Source organism: Trachemys scripta, chromosome 11 (assembly GCF_013100865.1).
Source record: "Trachemys scripta elegans isolate TJP31775 chromosome 11, CAS_Tse_1.0, whole genome shotgun sequence".
Classification (NCBI taxonomy): Eukaryota; Metazoa; Chordata; order Testudines; family Emydidae; genus Trachemys; species Trachemys scripta.
The window spans coordinates 66,154,997-66,178,389 of NC_048308.1; the positions used below are offsets into that span (position 1 = coordinate 66,154,997).

At 39.2% G+C, this 23,393-nt stretch overlaps 1 protein-coding gene across 3 annotated transcripts in view; it reads right to left on the minus strand.

The window, feature by feature from the left end:
• The window catches only part of BARD1 (BRCA1 associated RING domain 1), a 69,493-nt gene that overhangs the window by 9,637 nt on the left and 36,463 nt on the right, over positions 1-23,393 (minus strand). For all 3 annotated transcript variants that reach the window (XM_034786386.1, XM_034786385.1, XM_034786387.1), the window contains 4 exons: positions 22,766-22,938; positions 9,820-9,928; positions 7,848-7,983; positions 5,057-5,149 (listed from right to left, as the gene is read on the minus strand). In XM_034786386.1, coding sequence (XP_034642277.1) covers positions 5,057-5,149; positions 7,848-7,983; positions 9,820-9,928; positions 22,766-22,938 — 511 coding nt within the window. The remainder of the gene's footprint in view (positions 1-5,056; positions 5,150-7,847; positions 7,984-9,819; positions 9,929-22,765; positions 22,939-23,393) is intronic.

Here is a 23,393-nt window from a genome sequence, read left to right on the forward strand (position 1 = left end):
TGTCTGATGAAGGATCAAGTTGAAGCGCGATTGCGCTCATAAAAAAAGTTTTTTTAATTGTTCATCTTAGAGATAACCAGTGTTTAAAGATATAAATCCATACCGTTCAAAAACCAGTCCTTTTAAATCCCCCCTTATTTCAACTTTAAGCTCTCTGTGGCACAGACTCTTGTTTCTGTGTACACAGTGTCTAGCAAATGGGACTCTGAGCAGGTGTCCAGGTACTATTGCAGTATAAACATTAAATATTAGAAGTTCTAAGCTTGTGTGTTAATGTCCCCACATTTGGGAAATGAGGGGGACTGACTTATTTCATACAGGAGCTGCTGCTCACACTGTTCCTCTTGCTTACCCTGAACAATTTCTGCCTCTAGTCTTCCCACAACCCATCACACAACACATCTGGGGCAAGCAACACAAATTCCCAATGCACCATCTGCCTGAATACTAGCACTAATTTACCTTTATTACTACCCTTTCATATTTGTGTAGCTCCCATGCCATGGAAATTAAGAAACTGCAATTTGTAAATTTTACAAGGTGAGGACACAATCCTCCAATCCTTACTTGCCTGAGCAATACTATTGTTTTTAGTGAAGCTATTTGCATTAGCCAGGGCTATTTACACGAGTACAGTTGTATTCAGCCACTGTTACAGTGCTATAAGCCCTAAATTACCGCACTGACCATAATGGAGTTATGCAGGATTTACATTAGGTACAACTAAGCACGGATTTTGTTCCTAAATCTTTTAGAATACCACCATCCTAAAAAACTTTCTAAAAGGTTAAGTGATGTTTTATCTTTATTGCTGCTATTGAACAACCATATTAGTATCAAAGGGCCCAGGGTCTAGCTGTGGCAGCAATGGCAAATGTTCACTTACCTGTAGATGGGGACGCTGGAAATGGAAATATAGGGGTCTCTATGCAGACAGAGCAGAAACTGATTAGGTGAATTGACTGGGGAAAGAAAGTAGGAATTCTGGACTGAAAGCAGCCTTTGCATTTAACAGACTCTGACAAAGCTGTTGGCCTGTGCCTTAAGTACAGTAGTCTTACTAGTATCCAGAGTACCTTGGAAGAAACACGAGATCAGATTTCAAACTGAAAAATATAAAAAGGTTTCTGAAACCATTTTTCAGTTTTACAAACTCCTTAAATTTTTTTTAAGTTATTAGTTTTACAAACTCCTTAAAATTACACATTTTTGTGAAGCAAGGTAGAGATTTGAGTGGTGTAGTTAAAGCTACGTGTTCCTGATGTGTGCATTGACATGAAAGTGTTTCTTGAATGCATTTATTCTGACATTCATAGTATCCATTATAACAAGAACATGTATCAGGATTGTCATCTATTTAAATGGGGAATGAAAAATAGTCAAGCTTTTTTTTTTTTTTAAACTGTACTCTGATTTAGGAAAAAACAAATGAAATTCAGTAATGCTTGAAACTTAATCTCAACATACTTGCTGGAGGAGGACGATATTCTACTTCCCATTCTATTACAGTCCCAGAAATAATGAAGGCAATAAAATAATGAAAGCAATGAAAGATATGGCCAAGGGCAAGGAGTAGGGTGACAATGGTGTCTCAATTGATTTTTATGCTGCTCTGAAAATGGAGATATTGCCAACAGTGTGTTGAGTATATATAAAATGTATAGACAAGAAGGAACTGGCAATAGGTACTATGAAATCTTTCCTCTCTGAAGATACCCTTTTGCAGTATTACCACTCTTACATCGTCAGACTCCAGCAAGAGACAAAAGGGAATTCAAATAGCTGTTGAGTTTCTGCACCATCTATATTAGTAGCAGGCTTTGTGCCTAGCCCAAATAAGAGTAGTGCACTTCCACCAGAATGTTCCAAATTCTAAATATACAATCTCAAATACTGCATGATGATATACAATGATTCAGGCCGATGAGAAAGATGCTTTTATTACACAAAGATATGAAAAGCTGCTGTAATGGAGGTGTTCATACAGAAAAATACATATTTTTATTAAAATATTTTTTGCAAAGTATAAAGCAGGTGTCTTTTTTGTGACATGAACAAACTGTCTCGGCCATAAATGTAAACTTCCTTTAAAGAACATACTTGGAGAACAATTTTAACATGTGCCACAATGTGAATATTTTCACAAGCGAAATACTGGATCAAAACTCACTGAGTTCATAGAAAGAAGTGGACCCCAAGTTTGAATTCCTGGCTTAAAAATGTAAGCAAACAAACATTTCTTATGTCTAATTTATTTGTAATGGCTTTGATAGAGATACAGGGTCAAGAGAAATACACCAGGGTAAGGGTACACTTTTTAAAAGTTTATTTTTATGTCTCATCTAAGGGGATGTAACCAATTACTAAACAGAAGCCCCCAAAGCAATTATAAATAAGGAGAGAGTATGAAAAGCAGAGCAAAGTAAAACACTTTTTCCTAGACAAATGTTTCATCAGCAGGCATCCAATTATTTGTTATAACAATCTTTAACTTGTAATAACTCTGAAGAAGACCAACAACAAACTGGTGGGAGCAGATGGAATGGTGTTGTTAATTATAGGCACTTAGCTGCATCAAACCCCGTGAGTTATTACTAACATTTCCCAGTAGGGAGGAGAAGCACTTGCTTTTAAAAAGTATGTTGCTTACTAAGCTATAAGCATTAGCACCCAGGAGTATACTAATCAGTATTTTAACACCACATTAAATAAAGCTCAACAGAAAACAAAGACGTGCATTAAAATGTCCATGGAGTAAAGATTTCTGTACAGATCGCGTTTACTTTTTTCTGTTACACTTCTAAAGTTAAAAAACCACCAAGTTCTCTCACAAATGTTCAATCTCACCTCTGCAAGATAAATCCATCTTCTCCCTAGTGCTCAACTGAAGAAAGAGATAATCCTGTACTGGTAACATCATTATGTATTAGTTTCTATATTGTTTGACCAGTAAAATAGATGGAGAAGAGGAGGATACTTAACCTGGAAAATTAACAAGCCTCCTGAACAGCCTGTATATAGCGTTGATAAAGTCAAGATCTACCACAGAAACGTTAGATTTAAATGTTCTCAGTGAAATCAAATTCTAATTACTGAAGACACTCCATATGCACTCTGTGCAAACCCAGGCCTGGCTCCTAACCCCTCAGAAATTTGTTATCCACAGCCAAAGAGAGGTTTTATCTTCCTGCCCATGTATAACCTCTAAGCAGCTAGACAGCTACAATACCATAATTGTCCCACAATTCCCCATTACTTTTCAGCAGCGCAAGTATCTGAAGCTAGTTCTGGCATACCAACATTTATCAACATGTCAGGGGGAGTCAATGAGAAGCTATTCATACTTGTGACAGATCGCAGTACCAAGACTTCTTGAAGACTTTTCTTTATGAATTACCTATAGATAAGGGTGATGAACGTAAGCTGTTTTAATTAAGTGATATCAAAAGTATCCAAGGGGACATTTAACCATGTGCCATTTGAAAAGAACAGAGAAGAAATCAAGTGGATGTTAGGAAGTTACATGGACATTAGAAGCAGATAGCCCAAGTTTTCCAAAGTGACTAGTGATTTTGGCTGTCCAACTTGGGACACCTTGAAGGGGCTTCATGCTTAGCATTTTAGAAAAAAATCAGGCCCCTTTACGCTGGGCACCCAAAATCAGTAGTCCGTTTGAAAAATTTAGGCTGCTAAGTTATTTGAAGAGTCCCTATTGAGTAAAGATGAGTTTTCATATCCAATGTTTAATCATCCAAGATACTCCTGAAACCACTTGAAGAAAGCTCTCTATGCTCGGGGTCTTACTGATCGCCATATTTGGGGTCGGGAAGGAATTTTCCTCCAGGGCAGATTGGCTGAGCCTCTGGAGGTTTTTCGCCTTCCTCCGCAGCATAGGGCAGGGATCTCTAGCAGGAGGGTTTCTGCCGATTGAAGTCACCTAAAACAGGATTGGGGACTTCAACAGCAGAGTCCAGGGAAGGGGTAGGGACGGTTTTATGGCCTGCAGCATGCAGGGGGTCAGACCAGATGATCATAATGGTCCCTTCTGACCTTAAAGTCTATGAGTCTATGAGTCTATGAGAATTCTCCATTGATAGACAAACTGCACACAAGTTAATTATAAATTAAAAACACACCAGAATAAAGGACTGGGGTGGGGTTGGCGGAGGGGGAGGATTCCTGCCCCAGAGAAGTCAAGGGGAACAAGAAGGGCTTTCACAATATAAGAAGAGAACAAAGCGCTAGAGAAATAAATTAGAAGGGGAATTAATAAAGTCAGCCCTCTAGATATACAGAGAACAACTGTTAAGAAAGGAACATGCTGTAAAATAACTACTGATTAACTGTATAGGGGAAGACTTAAAAAATGCCTTCAGATGTATACTATATAGATATTTGTTCATCTGCCCTTTCATTTAAGTTACTGTTTTGTTAGGTGGAACATATAAATCCTGAATGCAGAGGTGTATTGGATAGTATAACTACTGCTTTATATATTGCTAACAAGCACTGATCCCGTAACCCTAAACCAACCAAAATTTTCCATTGACTTCTGTGGGAGCTATGAAAAGCATAAGGAATACAAGGATGAGGCCACAAGCTTGACTGGTTTTTGCTAGTAACTAGTCATCCTGTCATTCCTCCTGATCAGGCAGTCTTATACTATATCAAATCAGCCCTTCTTGACAGCCATTTAAAATGTTTAAACTTAATACTAAACACATACATCGGAACATTTACCTTAAGCATTCCAGCACTATGGCAAATATGCTGAGCGGTAAACAAATTCATCCCCTCCTTACATTTGGGGGATGACTATCTCTCTGGTATCTGATTAACAATGATGCATTACACATTTTCCACAGATGGAGTAATTACATTTAATCAAATTCTTGTCACTCCAAATTTTAAAAGCCCCATAGTTTAGGTCAAGCCAATATCCATATTTGAAACAAGTTTCTGAAAGAGGAATGGAAAGTTCTCAGATAATATTAATCCTCAAGTCAAACTATACATTTGTTTGAAAAATAAACATTCCATCTATTTGAATACTTACACTCAAATTTCAGGACCCAACATCCAGCCAGAATGGCCAGCATCCCTTTGATAGTACTTCGCATTGGATCATCAGGGATAATGACGTGAGTCACTAGAGAAAAAAGTTACACATATAAGAAAGCCTACAAACCTAAAATAACCAGATCTATAAGACTTGTTACAAATCCAGTCACCCGCAATTTACAAAGTCTTTCCTCCCCATTTATAAGCAGCCATTCTTCCCCAAACTCAAAATCTGTTTTCATTCACTGCAATTAAAATCTTCTCTTTATCAACTTGTGCAAGTGGGTGTGATAGCTGAAAACCCACAACATTTCTATCTGCTGTGAAAAGACACCTTTTAGTTGTTGTAAGTGTAGCCTTTTAGTTTATAAGAGAAGGAACCTTTACTGATCTATAAACCTGCTTCTCCTCCAAAGGTATAATTGCAATAGGATTCTCACTACTGGGTGTTAGTACCTTAATGCTAGAGTGATGGAATTTTCTCAGCTCGAGATTTTCAGGCCCTACATTCAACAGTAGTTAAGTGGAGCATGAGCCAGGCCCCTTCTAAGCATTTCCATTACACATGATCAGATTAACCACAGCCTGAGAATCTTTCAGTCAGTTCTATACTGCATGGGTGGCAAAGCTCTCAAGAGGAATAAGCCAATCAATAAAAGGGATTAAGAGAATGCCTCAAAAAACAAAAACAAAAAAAACCCAACAAACGTAACTATTCATCATCGACTTAGTAAAAAAGAACTTGAAACTCTGAGGATAGATGGCAGGTAAAAGAACTCGTCATAATACTATCGGCCACTCTCATTACCACTACAAAAGTGATTTTTCCTCCCTTGGTATTGAATTGTCTCATTAGACTGACCTCCCACTTGGTAAGGCAACTCCCATCTTTACATGTGCTGTGTGTATTTATACCTGCTACTGTATTTTCCACTCCATGCATCTGATGAAGTGGGTTCTAGCCCATGAAAGCTTATGCTCAAATAAATTTGTTAGTCTCTAAGGTGCCACAAGGACTCCTCGTTGTTTTTGCAGATCAGTAAGTTGCCCTTCTCTAAAGATACCACCTGTGTCGGATTCTTACTCCAAAAGTGTAATGAAGCTCAAGAGATGTTTCAAGTAAAGAAGTAAAAGTGCAACAGGTAGCAACTCTAGGGCCAGAACCAAAAATGTTAAGAATTTTGTTTCTCCTTTTAAATGAGAAAGGACAGTAACATCAGCTGCCTGGCGTTAGAGACTTTAACAGCAACATGCTGAAATGCTGCTGGCTCCTTCTTGAGCCCTCCTCACCTTCTGGAGAGGCTCTGCCTAAGACGAGCTAGAGCACTGTATCAGTGACTCCAAACAGAGAAGCTCCAACTGTGGCCTCAGCTTTGAAGGTGGTGGTTTCAAGCACTCTGATGAGGCCACCCCATTAATGATGGGCTCAGGAGAGGGGAGCTCGGTTTGCACCAATGCAGGTAGCACCAACGCAAACAAGACAAAAACAGAGTCCTAAGCCAGCAGGTTTACCAGGCTGGCTTCATGCAGATTGATAGGCGTTTCCCTGGGTGTGCAGACTTGAAGTATTTTCCCGTGTTTCCTAAGTACTCACGGTGACATCTAGCAAAATGTGATGTTGTGGTAAAGTCCAAGGAAGATAACCATATTTGCTACCTTATTTGCTATAGACATGGCCCGGCAATACTAACAAGGGTGAAGCAGCTTTGTCGTCTCCCTTCCTTCCTCCAAGTTAGATGTCATGTAACAGAAATGATGCAAAAACAAAAAAGAACAAAACAGAAGATGAAAAGGTTCAGGAAAGTGCCAGAAATGCAAGGAGCTGAGGAATCAGAACAAGTGCAGAACTCTCCAGGCTCCAGCATGGAAGCACCAAGACAGGTGCTGAAGCATGGCAGATATTAGAGCTATAGTGTTGAGGCAACAGAACTACAGGAGCAATAACAGGGTGCTAAGTGTCCATAACACCAGCGCAAAAGCAGAGGCTGGCGCCAGTATGTTACCCCAAAATTGCTGGCAAAGTGCAAAGTAAGTGGCAAAACACCAGCCACACTGGTGCTGAAATGCAACAGAAAAAACAAACAAACCAACAAAAAAAACCCAGAGACAAAACACTAGGCAACAAGCACCCAAGGCAAACAGCTTCACAAACAGAAATGTTGTTCCTGGTTCTAACTAGAAGGGAAGGACTGTTATTGGGGAAGGATATCAGATGTATGAAGACATGGATGAAAACAGCCAAACCAGTGACTGACAGACAGACAGAGTCCTGCAGGTAGTACCTTCACCAACTGTGATCCAGAAGGAACTGAGTGGAAGGTTCCAAGAGCAGTAGGTAAGGTGAGGAGGGCTATATTACCACCTCAATAGCATGGTACCTTGCTAGCAATGTAGTTGGGACAAAATATAAGAGTTTAGTGAATTCTGCCTGTCTTGCAAGAGAAAGCTGGGAACTCAGAGTTAGAATCCTGGTGGTTGGTTCCTTTTAAAGGATAAGTTTCTAGCCAACTCATTTTTGCTGCCAGCAAGCTCACATCTACTCTTGTAGCAGAGGCTTCTCTCTCTTCAGAAGGAGTACCCATACGCCGTGGGCTAATAGATGTGAAACTTTATATTGCTTCAGTCCTGTTAGAGGCATAAATGCTATTTCATTCTTGGAACCTAAAGTTTTATTTCAATCTACAAAATATTATGCAGTTAACATCTCGATAGCTAAAATGTATAACCCTTATACAAAGTGAGCATTAAAACATATCTAAGAGACAGTCCAATATGGGCTTACTTACCTGTGCTGTTAAACTCAACACATTTTCTAGCCTTCAGAACTGCTGCGAGTTTGCTCAGTGATTTTTGTTGCTCTGAATTGAGGCTGCTTCCCAGTAGAGCAACAGGTCCTTCTCTAGGGCGGCCTGGGCTTGCTTGCTGTGTGACGACAAGAGGAAAAAGTGCTAAGTCCTTCCTAAACTGAATGTTTGGGAACTTAAAGAAAACAACTAATCTATTTAATAAAGAATAATCCTTTGAAATGAATAATTCATGGCATCTTACAGGACACATACGTAAATCTATATGTAACAAACTAGCTCTAAAGGGAATGCTATGGCATTGCAGATACTTTCTTTAATTTATGTAACGTACCAAAGCAATTTTCAATTAACTAAAAGTTCGGTCTTGGGGACCTTTTGGAATTAGTAACAGCTTTCAGCAAACGGGCTGATGAAGCTGCAGCGTGTTCTGTTTGGGAATTGTAGTACATGCCTAACTTCCACATGTCACAAGAATGTGACAAGAAACTCACCACACAGTGAAAGCTGATACTTTCAAATTTAGAGAACCGTTTTCCCCCCATACTAATAGCAATTACTGAGTATTAATCAACTGAAGAACATAACGTACTCAGAAACATTTTAAAGCAATGTGTTCTGAATGGTTTAAACTGGGGTATTAAAGGGTAAAGATTTCAAAATCACCCTTAGTGTATAGTGCCTAGCACAACACAGCTTTCCCTCCCCCCGCCCACTGGGTCCTCTGCGTACTATCATAATATGTTTTTATATATGCACACAAGACATAAAATATATGAATAAATGTTTGTACATTAGCTTACAAATAGTACACAAATGTTACTGTAATGAAGCACCAAGCATTGAAACTGTTCTACAAAGACAATATCAAAGACAGCCACAAAGTCAGTTTGTCCAAAGAGGCACCACCCCCAAAGGTCTTGCAGGGCATTCTAAACAATGAAAAGTAAATAGAAAAGTAACATTCTAAACAATGAAGAGTAAATATTTTGATTATATTTTATGGGTACATAGAGAAATATGTATGTAAGGTCTGATTTTCATTTACACTAAAGCAGGGGTAGGCAACCTGCGGCACGCGAGCTGATTTTCAATGGCACTCACACTGCCCAGGTCCTGGCCACTGGTCCGGAGGGGCTCTGCATTTTAATTTAATTTTAAATGAATCTTCTTAAACATTTTTAAAACCTTATTTACTTTACATACAACAATAGTTTAGTTATATATTATAGACTTTTTATAGAAAGAAACCTTCTAAAAACGTTAAAATTTATTACTGGCACGTGAAGCCTTAAATTAGAGTGAATAAACGAATACTCGGCACACCACTTCTGAAAGGTTGCTGACCCCTGCACTAAAGCCTCTATATAATTCCTCTAGCAGGATAAAGGGGCATTTGTGTAAATAAGACCACCGCCCACACACAGTCTTACATTTGTGATTGTTAAGGCGTACTGTGAGGCCAATTTGTTTTCTCCAGCTGCAAGAAACTGAGAGGTCTCTGGCAGAAGACTGTAGAGAGGTGTAATAACCCAACAGTTGAAAACATCTTAATTATTGGGTGAAGGGAGATACTGGAATAGCCTATTGTATTTTTAAAGTATGTAAAAGCATATAGAGCAAAGAATAGGTGCATCTTTTTACTGGATGTGTGTATACAACAACAGAGGCAGACAACACAAGATGTGGAATAAAGTTTGTCAATATTTTGGGAACCATTCTGAGTTATGGAGATGACCCCACAGTCTTGCATATAAAATCTTTATACCCCATGCTGTATATATCATTTTTGTTACAGAAAGCTTCTTGGGAACGTTGGAGAGTTTTACAAATTTGACTTCGACTGTTTTTCCCAGCCCATTTTTAACCTGTCTGTAAAGCCAGCTGCCCTACTTGCCCTAGGTCCAAAGTGTTCAGGGCTCACAAGATGGATTTGATTTTTAGAAACACTTACTTCTGAGCATTGACTAAATGAATATGATTCGTTCTTCATTGGTAGCATTAGCACAGACTTCATCTTTTCAGTTTCTGCGTAGTCCACAGGGCGCAGACCGAATATATTACTGGTAAAACAAGCACAGATGGTTTAAGTAAATAAAATGTGTGACTTGATTCTTAACTAACTGGATGCATTAGCTGGATAGTTTTTTCACCTTCTTACTAATATGCAATTTCAGCTAAAACACACAGAAAAGATTCAAGAATTGCCTCAAAGGCAGATGGATTCAGAATCACAAGCTGCTACATTCAACATGAAAAGTAAGAGTTTACACAACCAAATGATAGGTTAAATAAACCACAGCCCTTGTTAAATGTTTTGCTGCTCATACATTGATATCTATCACAACAGCCAGAATTTGGCTTTGTAATATTTAATTGCAATCACGCCACCAGGGAAGAAAAAGCATGTTGATTCCAAATGGAAAGTTCTAACAGATTATTATAAGTTAAATACAAACAAATATACCGGTAAAACAGGCACACAAGGTCTGCACTTGAATCCACCAACATTGTGTCATACTGCTGATATAGAAAAAAAATATTTGCTAGCAAGTATAAAAAAAATATAGTTTAGGTACAAAAATCCTACTGCAGACTATAAAAGAGAGAGACTTTCGGTATAGTAGGTTAGAAGTACTAATCAAGCCAAGACCAAAGGTTTATTGTAAATGCTATTTTCTCCCCATTCAGTATTCCATTAGCATATCATCCGCTACCAGAATTCGAACACAATTCAAACAGAACAGTGTCATATTTTGATCTATATGATGCACTGTAAGATGCCTGTTAACAAGACCACTACTGTGACAGAAAACACGCGTGCGCATAAGGCTCCCACAGCTAGTTAAGATTGCTTTCTATTATAGGCATCAACTCAAATTTTGGTGTTACTCTTGTTTGGTTTGCTATTGTATGTCACAGATGACAAATCTGCCAACATAGAGAGAAATTAAGGTGATTAGTCATGCTATGGGGCATGCAGGAAACCTTTTACTCCCCACATAATTCACCAGCCATAATTTGGATAGTTGTACCTGTAGTGAACCATGGGCATGTCTGAGTGTGGCCATGACATCTGTCTCCTCCCCACACCACCTTATAGCTGCAGGAGAGTAGTTAGAGGAGAAAAAGCCTGCAGCTATGGAACAGGTACAGTAACCGGTGTTAGCAAGCCTGGTCTCACTAGCACTCCCCAGGGGCATTGTACCTGCCTCATCCTTTGTAGGAATAACGGCTACTACAGCTGTTCCTCTTCCTTCCACGGCCCTAGATCTTAAAAGGAAACGTAAGAGCTCATGATGGGAAGCACGGCCCTGAGAATGAAGTGACTTGGTTATGCCATGTTACAGAGTAAAGAGTAATAGAAAAAGCAGAGCTAAAGAGGTCAAAAAACTGCTGTGTCACTGTAGCATTATCTTTTCAAGATAGCCATGTGTTGCCGTGTAAAGCCTGTATGTAGGAGGAAATCCGAGTTTAGTCCATATGTGAAAGTACCTCAGCATAGTTTGGCATAAAAAGAAAGATCCTTGTATTATTAATCTTAACCAAGAAAAAACAATGAAATCAAAGCTGTATGATCATTCTAACCTAAATGCACCTCTTCTTTTTTCATTGCTCTTTAGTACCTCTACCCGTTATATCCTTAGGCTCCTTGGGAGCCAAAAAAATCTTACTGCGTTATAGGTGAAACTGTGTTATATCGAACTTGCTTTGATCCACTGGAGTGTGCAGCCCTGCCACCCCGGAGCGCTGCTTTACCGCGTTATAGCCGAATTCATGTTATATCGGGCCATGTTATATCGGGCTAGAGGTGTATGCACAACTTGCTAACAGAGAGAATCTCTGGTCAAAGATTCTGGACGGAGGTTTTTGCTAAGACACCCTAATTTCACAATATTGCCAGCCCCTAGCTCTCCTGTATTTCTAATGTCCTGGGAGCTGGTGTATTACAAATGCTACAGATTAAAAGATAATTGGTCACACTTCAGCCCGGTCCTGGGAGTTGCAGCTGATTAAATACTACCATGCTGTTCCTGCTTTGTCATGCATCATCAGGGTAAGCTTTGGCCTCTGTTTAAATTAGGGCCATATTTAAATCGAGCTGCTGTAAGATAGTTCCTTCAAACAGGTCCAAAAGAGAAATAAATATTAGCATAGCATTAAAATCATCTTCTTTACACCAGATGGCTGAACCTAGCTTTTAAAAATGTTAAATTTATATCAGTTTGTATGCTTTTTTATTTCATAGAGTGATAGTGATATCATTAATTGTTGCAAAAGAATCCTGAGGGCTTCAACTCAGGTCTTGGCAATTAAGTGAAAGAACAACTATATGCCTTATTACACAGTGTTTTCATTTTCACTCTTTCAGTCTTCACATTGTATTTAATTGGGGGTTTATGACAATTAGGAATTTTTTGTTTCAAAGAGCATTTTAAGTTGACCTTTTACCAGTGCATACCCTGCATAAGCTTGATATTGCAAGGTGACAAAAAATAAGGGATGTTCACGTAATGTTAAAGTCAAACAAAGTACAATAATGTTAGAAAATGCAAGACCTCAGGTTTTCACAACTGGGCCATGTTCCACATCCTGACTATTTTGTGATGTATATTTTTATTTTAATTGTGCAACTGTAACATTGAATAAACACAGGTTGTAGATTTTGTTAAATGTGCCAAAGCCTGTGGCCTCTATAATAGCAGGAAATAATTAGGTGAGATATGCCCAGATGATCCGAGTAGGCAGACCACACCTTATCTACAGAAGAAGATGGAATCACGTGAGCAAGATATACCAGCCGGGCATCTAGAAAGGATTCTCTGTATTACCTCAGAGGTGGTCCACCCTGCCTGGTATCCCATCTCTGGTTTAGATCAATCTGATGCTTCAGAGAAAGTATTGTGGGTTTTCTTTCCATAAAATCTATTTGGCCCAGCACTCCACTGAGAGAGCAGATTGAGTTGATTATGTATGAGCCCTAAATCCCTCTAAGTTACTCCTTTCCAAGACAATCTCTCATCTTGTCGATCAGTGGTTCTCAACCTTTCCACACTACTGCACCCCTTCCAGGAGTCTGATTTGTCTTGTGTACCCCCAAGTTTCACCTCACCTAAAAACTACTTGCTTACAAAATCAGACATAAAAATACAAAACTGTCACAGAACACTATTACTGAAAAATTGCTTACGTTCTCATTGTTACCATGTAATTATAAAATAAATCATTTGAAATATAAATATTCTACTTACATGTCAATGTATAGTATATAAAGTAGTATAAACAAGTCATTGTATGAAATTTTACTTTGTACTGACTTCGTTAGTGCTTTCAATATAGCTTGTTGTAAAAATAGGCAAATATCTAGATGAGTTGATATGCCCCCTGGAAGAACCACTGCTGTAGATAACCTGTGTTATTGATTCCCAGATCCATTACCTTGATTAGACTGTATTAGAGCACATTGTTGGGATTGTGACCATTTAGCCAAGTGATTCAGCTTGCTCTACAACAGTAACCTGTCTCACCAGTCTGTGTCTCATCTACAAACTTCACCAGCTAAGATTTCATATCATTATCTAGATCACTAATAAAAATATTTAACAGAGTAGGACCAAGACCTGATTCTTGGGGGACCCTGCTGGAAACAGTCCTGCTCAGTGGTATCTCTCTATTAACTACATTTTGAGATCTGTCTGCGATCCAGTTTTTAATCCATCTAGCGTGTGTTCTGTTAATGTTATATAATGCACTTTAAAAAAAAAAAAAAAAAAGGTCATGTGGTCGTAAGTCAAAGCCCAGGACAAATCCAAGTATACTATATCAACACAGTTGCCTTCATCAACTAGACCCATAAAACAAAACCGTTGTCTTTTTTTTGGACAGAATTACAAGAGCTACCTTCCATGAAACCATGCTGACTGACAATTATATTCACTGACCAAAAAAAGTAATTGATAGAGTTAAGATTGCCCAATGGCATCTTGTGCCTTTCCAGAACATAGAATTCAGCAAAACTCAACCTTCTGAAAACCAGGAAACAGAGTTACGGTACATCTCCATGCAATCTTAATTCTCTCTCCCTAGAGCTGGCAATAGGTTCTGGGAATTATTTGCTTGCATTCCAGCTGCATTCACTCTGTTAGGTGTAACCGTACTGAACAGCGGAGGGATTAGCTGGAGCAGTTTAGCAGAGTTGTGATTGTGATATGAGGCGATCTAAAGGCCATGCCTCTCCGAGGGGTGTGTGAGCCCTTCTCCCTGACTTGTGTGTGAGAGATCAAAAGAAAGAGGTGCAGATGTATCTTGAGAGAGCCAGTATGCCTCATTTCAGCATTGCCTTGTGTAGGTGTCAGCAGCAGGACTTGGGTCTTCTGGCCATGGATGGGAAATGTCAGAAGTTAGGTGGGATAGGAGTGTGGTTTGTGAATTTAGTGAAGGATAAGTGAAAGGATCGTGTTAGGTGGCAACTTGTGCATAATAGTGAAGGGGCTGAAGAGGTTGTAAAATTTAGCAGATGTGGTTGTTTTCTGTGGAGCAGGCTACAATGAAGTAGGGCAGGTGTGGGTAGCTCTTCTACAGTGCAAAGCCAGATTGTGAGTATGGATGTTCTGAGCGCACTGCGGCATTGTTCAAAGAGGGCACAGGTAAGCTCGCGCGGACGCGTAGCTGAACTCTTCATTACCTGGTTATCACAAGTTTGAGTTTTGCTGAACTCAATGCTCTGAAGAGCACAGGTTATAACTGGGCAACCTTAATTCTGCATTAATGAGGGGTTCTGTGTCAGTGAATTATCTCAAAGCACTTTACCAAAGAGGGAAATATCATTATCCTCAAGGTACAGATGGGAAACCTGAGGCACTGAGAGGTAAAGCCACTAGGCCAAGGTCACCTAGCAGGTCAGTGAGAGTTGGGAACAGAACCCAGGTTTTCTGAGTCCCAGCCCACTTTTCTCTCCACTAGGCCCAACATGGTTGTGTGAGATCGTAAATACCCCCCTCTATAGACTTTGCTATAGTAGAGTAGGGATAATGGTCATGCTTTGAAATATTTTGCATGTATAGTTGCTAATAGGGACAGTGAGAGAAACTGAGAGTTTCATTGCATGGCAGATATAGTAACTAAGCACATGAGCAAAGACTCATGTCTCTCTCCTTTTCCACTCCCCCTCTCCCACAACATACAGGCTCCCCTATCACCATTCCCAGCTCATCCTCCCATTCCTGACCCATTAAGCCATAGCACTTTAGAAGCTATTAGAACATAAGTCTGGCACACCCTGCTGCTGCATACACATCAGGCAGATTATTGGAGGGCTGCCCGCCTCCTTGATTTTTGTAGCCCGAGCTATACATGGAGCCCTGCACACCTCTTACATTTCCCCATCCAACGGACTCCCTATTCTCCTGCTTTGGTCAAGGCTCCTCTTCCATACCCTTGGCCCGCTCAGTCCACCTTCCCTCCAGCCCCAACAGCTCCCCCACTCCACACAGGGATGGTGTGTACCTTAACTTTGTATTTCCTGGTACTCTCGGGTTTAAATCTGTGTTACCTTCAGGGCCTCCCAAGATCTTGGCACACACATGGGGAGCAAGGAGAGGGTCTCAGACCACTGCATAGGACCCCAGATCCTAGCACAGACACAGGAGGGAATGGGGGCTTAACAGCTCCCCACATCCCTAATACCCTCTACTCACGTTGCCACCAACTCCCAGTGTCCCATCCCTTGACCTGTGCCCCACAACCCCTCTCCTATGCACTCCACTCTTCTCCCCTTCCTCCAGCAAGTATTTGCATGTGTAATTTATTTTCTTTTTGAATATACCTTGAGCAATTTCTAAATGTTCTGCTGTATTCCGATTACATTTCCCTGCCCACTTCCCCCAAAACAAAAACCAACTCTTTGACAAAGGCAGATTGTAGCAACATGCAGACATTTCATTTCCAGATTTCTCCCAAGGGTGGGTTCTGAACATATAATGCCTGGGTGTTGCTACGGTTCAATGGCCACAGCACAGCCCCTTGACCCACCCAGGTCATGTGAAAATGGGCTGGGTAGCAACCCTCTTGCATACTTTGTCTACATGTGTGCAGTATGATCTGTTTGGTGCGTAAACCTTAAGCTCAAACCTAACACTTTGTTGAATAATATCTTCAGTGTTGCCTTCCCAAGAGGTCAATGGTTGCCATTTACTAACTGGGGTAAGTGTTGAGTGATTGAGACCCCTTAGGCACAATCAGAGCCATAGTTTGATTCCCAGGTATGCCCAGAAAAAAAAAGTGTACGTAAAATCAACCCTGCGAAAAGCTTTTTTTGGGGTGAGAGGGCAAGAGACTGTATCTTGGGGACCTTTTGCTCAAATAATTCCAAATTTAGATCACCCTCACCAAGGCACACATTTCGAGATGATCCATGTAAGCACGCAAAGTTTAGAGTACATAGAAGAATCTCCTTTTAAACAAAGGGCTCCTCGACCTTAACTTTAGCCTCTTATTCTTTGTTGATAGAATCCTGAAGTTAGAGGCTCCAGCTTTTTTAGGTAAGACAGATGTACTGCTCTTGCTAATCCAGAGTCCAGAAGTGCTCCAATAAATGCCTCTTCTTGAATGAATAAAAGTAGACTTTCAAGGTTAATTTAGGTCTACATAAGCCAGATGTATCCTTTGAGGCAAAAAGTCTATCAGCTACTTATCTAAGTACTGACGGCTGGTGAAAACACTCAAGGCTAAAGAGAACCTAAATTTAATACTGGAAGGATCACTGTGCTGGAGAACAGAAACCCTCGAAGGCACCTCAAACCTGATGCTTAAACCAATACGGAGAGTGATGAAACATAAGATACTGCAACTGACCCCTCAGGACCTTCAGTGCTGGATTCTGCAGGACCACAAAATCAAAGAGCTCCTCAACAGCAGCTGATGACCTTTAGCATTGGAGTTTGATGGGGTGACACTACTGAACTCCTGGGCATTGGGAGTCCATTCACTGCTGTCAGTCGAATGGGATATTAATGTAAAATTTCCAGGATGTTTGTTATTGAGGGACGAGTGTGACATGGCTGACCCCAACAGGTGGAGCTTGATATTGGCCTCAAGCTAAACAAGTGCTCAGCCTCTGGATAGGGCACAACAGGGATTGAGAATATTTCTCTGTCATGGAAACAGAGGCTTAGAAGGATTCAATTTTTTTTTAATCATTAAATGTTGATTTCACTGTACATAAACCAACGAAAAAATTTCTATTTTTAATAATTGAAATTTACAGATAGGCAAACGAAGAAAAAATACTGCTTGAGAACTCCTTTGAGTTTGATTTAAGGATATTTACTTCGCATACTCTGACATGTGGTGCTGATAATTTGTGTTTTAAGAGAAATAAAGCTTTCATTTTCTGAATCTCAACATCTACTGTCATTAAATAATTTTGTCTGACCCCTATCATTTCCCACAACTGTGAAAACTTTAAAGCTGGTATAGGGCAACAATCAATAAAAAGAGAAAAAGTGCTTTACAATAAACATTGATAATATCCATTGAAATTAAAAAATAATCAACATTAAATTTTGCCAAGCCTACAGATACAGTTCTAGCATATGGGGTAACAGTAACAATACAGTGAAGTGTAGTGAGGGGAGAAATAAGTGCTAGTGCTAGTCAGGAAATAAGGAATCAGAGAAAAGGAAAGAATATATGATAAGGCAGATATATATGCAGAATTAAGGAGCGCTTCAAAAGCATTGAGAAGGCTGATTTTTGGTTTGTAGTCTCCAATTTAGGCAATCAAATGCTAAATTTTTGTATCCACATGTGTATCCAACATAAATAATACATGATCTAAATGCCTCGTTTTAACACCTTTAGCCATGATATTAGTATTCAGCAGGCCAATGTAAAACATTTTTTCCCCTGCTTTCCGAACCTTCTTGGAAAAAGAAAGATCAGCTCCCAGTGCTACATTTTTACCGTTTACCCCATGTGGAAAATTCCTAATCACTTGTGGGTAACTCATTCACCGTCCATACTTGGGCTATATGGTGAACAGTAAGAACCCTCTTCTTACACCATGGCATTGGCTGTATAGACTTTGGCTCTGGGAGTACACAAACAGACAGGTCTATTTATTTCCCCTGGGCATAGGTGGATGGGGAAGTGAGTAGAGCCTTGGCTGTGCTCCCCAATGCATCAGCCAGCACTAACGAAGCTGGGTTGGGAGTGGGAAGGGTTATGATTTGCTGCTGGTATAGCGCAACAAGCAAATAAATACATACCTCCAGCAGCACTCAAGGAAGGGAGAAGCAAGGAAGGAATTGTGTCTGAGGAGTATCTGAGGCACAATATGATCTGGGATACTCATGAGATGGAGCAGTATATGCCCATACTTTGCTCACATCTGCGCCTAGAGGCACGTCTACCTCTAAATAAATATTCCCATTTGCCTGGGATTGTTCAGGCTCAAACTTGCGCCCACTGGATGAAGGCTAAAACACACCTAAAAGAAATAAGGCAATGAGACAATTTTTACTAATGCTAAACTTATTGTGCATGAGGAACTGGCAAGATAGCCCATTTGAGTGAAAGCATTTATGAACAACTGTGAAATTGCAAATGCACAGATCTAATTTTTCACGTCACTTGGCTTGCTGTGAAGCAAGGAAAAAAAGACAGAACTCAAGAGAGCAAGCACAAGAAAACATAAATGTGTAGGAGATTAACTTAAAAAAATTAACTAGACCAGCCGGGCAATTAATAGGTCCACTGGTCCATATAATATTTTCCATATGCAGTTCGTATCTTTCTTAGTCAGAAAAAAATTGAACAGCAAAGAAAATACCCTAACTGCTAAATCTTGCAGATTTCCAAAAAAGTATTGCCAAGGAAAATTTAAATCCTATGATTTGTCTTCTGGAAAATAAAAACAATTCTGATCTGTGTTCTCATCCTACAAAATATGTACACACCGTCCCTTTTATAGTAAAGCTATTTCCTATACTTAAATCATAGAGATAAAAATCTGACAGTATCTTTGAGGTGACATGTACTAGATGTGGAGTTTACTTATACGGTATATCAGATGTCTGTTTAAAGGTGTTTGAAAAGTAAAATTTTAAAAATTCACAAAGACTATCTATATAAAAGTCTTTGCCTCGGTTCTCCATCTGTCAAATGGGGATAAAAGGACTTCCTTCCTCTTTTACAATCTAAACAGACAGGGCAGACAAAGCATAAGATTTCAGGTCTTACCATGTATATGTACAGCATCTAACACAATGGGTCTCATCTCAGTTGGAATCCCTAGACACTACAGTAAATTAGATACTAAATACCAGTATTAAACTAGGTTACTATATTTTACAGTACACTTTTTATAAAGTGTCATATAGAACTATTTCAAACTAGCACTCTAAGGTTAGATCTACACTTCGAGCAGGAGAAGACATACCTGCACTAGATCTGTTCAAGCTAGTGAGCTAAATAGCGTTGTCGTAGTATCGCGAGCGGTGGCAGAAGGGCAAACACATACTTGGGGGGGCTAGCAAGATGTCAGGTACAAATCACTTGTGCCCCCATGGCTACACTCTATTCTTACTGTACTAGCTCGATCAAACCTAGTGCAGGTATGTCTTCTCAAACTCCAGCTCTCAAAAGTAGAAATACCCTAAATTCAACTCAGGCATCACTTTTATTCCAACACACTAACACCCCAAATTACTAAGGCACACTGTTAAAAAGAAAATACACCTCTACCCCGATATAATGTGACCCGATATAACATGAATTCGGATATAACGTGGTAAAGCAGCGCTCCAGCGGATCAAAGCAAGTTCAATATAACGCGGTAAGATTTTTTGGCTCCCGAGGACAGCATTATATTGGGGTAGAGGTGTATTTGTTTAGATAATTCTGCAGTAAACATAAAAGTGTTTGACTGCAAAAGCCACATTTTCCTTAATGACGAATATATTTATACAGGGGGTCTAAATACGGTTTGAACACATTTAACATGTTGACAAAATTTAGTGAGCTTAGAGATATACAGGAAAAACTGGTGATTATTCAGGCTTTTATATGGCTCTAAAAGGTTTAATCAGCTAATTAAGAACCACTTATATCCCATGTCAAAGAGGGCTTTAATAAGAAGTTTTAAGCTCCTCAAGAGCCTGGGGAGCTGGGGATGAACAAAAATTAGTAGAAAACTGGAATATTAGCCAGATGAACTGAGATGAAGAAAACAGCAAAGCAGTTTGAGCAGTACAGGCTAAGACCACAAACTTCTTCCATTTAAAGTTGCGCATTCTTCTAGTAGACTCTTAAGCAGCTAGTAAATCTTCAGACCTTGCTCAAAACTCAGTACTACTCAATCTCTACCCTTTTAAAAACCTGGCTGATAGTGACAGAAATCCCATGTACATAAATAGCCTGAAAGACAATGGGATTATCAACTCAGTGTTAAGAAACCACCCTGCCTTGATCAATAAGGAGCTTTGAACCTCTATACTACCACATCGGTCACAACTATTGCTGCAAAGGCAATTAGAAAAGTCAGAATTTATGTGACCTCATGTTATGTCATGCTTTCACTGAAAATAAATTGAAGCAAGGGATGGCGAAGAGAAGAATGAAAAGCTGTGAGGCAGAGGGAACTGCAGGAGTCTCATCGTGGGGCGCTGTCGCACTGGGAGTAAGAGCAAGCATTATGAAAGAAGTATCTCTACGACTTAGAAGTTTTGTTTACACTTTAATGTCAGCTTCTCTCTGTGCCTCAGTTTCCACATCTGTAAAATAGTACTAATAATACTTGCCTCCTTTGTAAAGCGTGTTGGGATTTACGGATGAAAAATACCTAGCTCTTACATTGTGCTATTACATTGAAGACTTACTCCTGACATTGTAGAAGGGGTGGCATTCTTCTATGTGTTACAACATGGGAATAACTTCATCTACTGGAGTAAGAGGACAAATTGCTTTTACCAAATGGGAAGAAAAGATCTTTGATGTAATTCTGCAACTACTACAGTAGTGTATTACACAATAGCATCTCAGCAACAGATACAGAAGGAAAATAAACAGATCAGGAAAATAAAATATTTTTTGTGGCACTTACCAAGTAGCAAAACACTAAACACTTCCCATGTCACTTGCAGGTCCATTTGCAAGAGATGAAACACAAAGAATGCTAAATTTGTACCCAGAAAATTTTAATAAAGCTTAAATAAATCACAGTAGAAATTACTCCATGAGAATTATCTAGCATTATCATTATTCTCAGACATCACTCGCTTTACAGAAGCCTTTGGCAAGGTACATTTAAAAATTATTGCTAGGTACCTATTTATGAAACCACTTAAGAAACTATAAATTAATTTTGTATATCCTGCAAATGATGAAGTCATAGCGCCTCGCCGTTATTAACATTGCCCATTTAAAAATTCAAACAGAGCCCTTTTCTGTACCACTAATGGCAGTATGCTGATACCACCTGTAGCCAGACTCCTAAAACATATTTGATTTAGAGGGGATGTAGTCTTGGATACCCCATATCACACTGTTTCAGATATTATTGTTGCTACAATAAATATTAGAAAATTGCTTATATCCACATTAGACTAGGTCTTGTCAGTTCACATTATGAATGGAACTGGACTTCAATCTATTTTCTTGATTTGAAATGAGTAGGAGACTTTTTGACCAAAGGTGGTCATATATTTGCCAGTATGGCTAACTGAAAAAAAAAGTTCTCTCAGCTTCATTTCAGTTTCTGATAGCAAATCTAGCAGAAAAGGTGGGCTAATAAGAATAGAGACCTGAAAATTCTAGTATTGCCAATTTAAAGTTCTACTGTACAATTTTTCCAGTCTTTTGACTGCTATCAAAAAGATTTATACCAAAATTGGTTGTTTGTGTAATATTTTCAGAAGCCCAGGAGAGTTGTAAAAACCATACAGGCAGCTACCAATACCCAACTGGTGAACGTTTTTTCTTGGAAAGCTGATAGGTTAGTACATCTGCTTCCTAAGGTTTTTTTTTTGTTTGTTTGTTTGTTTTTAAATATGCTGCCTGGGCCAAGGGAAGGATTCCTTTTTTACTTTTCTGATTTATTTTTCTATTCTGACATTTCATGTAAACTAGAAGTATTTTCTGATCGAATACCTCCATTCTGTAACAGAACTTCAATATGTTTACAACATTTGAAGCTAGCTAATTTATTAAAGCTTCCTTATCCCCACTTGACACTATAGCCAAGGAGGTACATACTTCAGCAAACAAGTCAGATATGAACAAGGCTACATACTACAAGCATGTAATGTGCACATGCCATTTACAGATTTTATACAATAGCTGCTGATACAAATAGCAATGCTACTGCCACTGTAGCGTGACATGATCAACCCAGCATCTCATTCAACTGATATGATGACAATCAGAAAGATAAATCCATGAATAATTATTGTGTGTTTGAGACAGTATCAGTCACTTTACAATGCCAGATGTTTGCTACATGTGTATCAATGGAGCAAACTCACCAGAAATATAAATAGCTAAAATGGAAGTACTTTTTAAAAATATCAGTAATAATTTCCATTATGCACTCAGATTTTTTGTTGTTGTTTACTAATTTTTTTTTAAAAGCTCAAACTTCGTGATTTGTTCCAAACTTCATAAAGAAAAGGTTAGGACAATCCTGAAGCCTAAGCAAAAAAGATAACATCCAAGTTAGAAAGGGGAAGGTAAGGGCATTGTGTAATTGAACACAAAAAGAAACTCCCACTGAATAAAATCATATGTATTCTATTAAGAGCTTTGGTTCAAATTTACTCAATGTTACATCCTGGACTTTCACGAGCAACATCAATTTGGAAATAAAAAAGTCAATTACAAAATAATATTACACATTTACTCACACTGCATCCCGGGAGGCTCCATGTGAGAGCAACAGCTCAACAATGCTCACATGCCCATTCTTGGCAGCATCATGAAGCGGTGAGTCATTCTGATACCCAGTAGTGTTCACCAGTGCCCTGTGCTGTAGCAATAGCTTCACCACCTTCTTGTGCCCATGATTACAAGCCTCGTGCTAGCGGTGATGTTGACAAAAGCACACGGGAAAGAAAGACATAAAATTCTAATGAAAGCACAGAATTTTTTCTTTTAAATGGAGGTTTGTTACCATGAGTTAATGCATTCACTTTCATAGCCTCTCTCAGAATGGCAGCAGGATATGGAGACACTATTCAATTTTGACAATACAATGGCCATCATGAGTAATTATCTTTTCAAACATGGCATTGATAAAGAGCACAGAGGAACTGAACAGAAACCACCTGGTGTGCAAATAAGACTAACTTGGAAGGCATTCCTTTATGTCGACTAGAGTCAAACACGCTCTTTGGGAGAAAAAGGCAGAGGATGAAAAGGGATTAGCACTCACTACCTATAATTTTTTAATGAAATTCAAGCATGCGATAATACAAAAATATATCTAACCAAAGTTCAAATTCCATTGTCTAATGTGCACCCAAAATGGTGGGA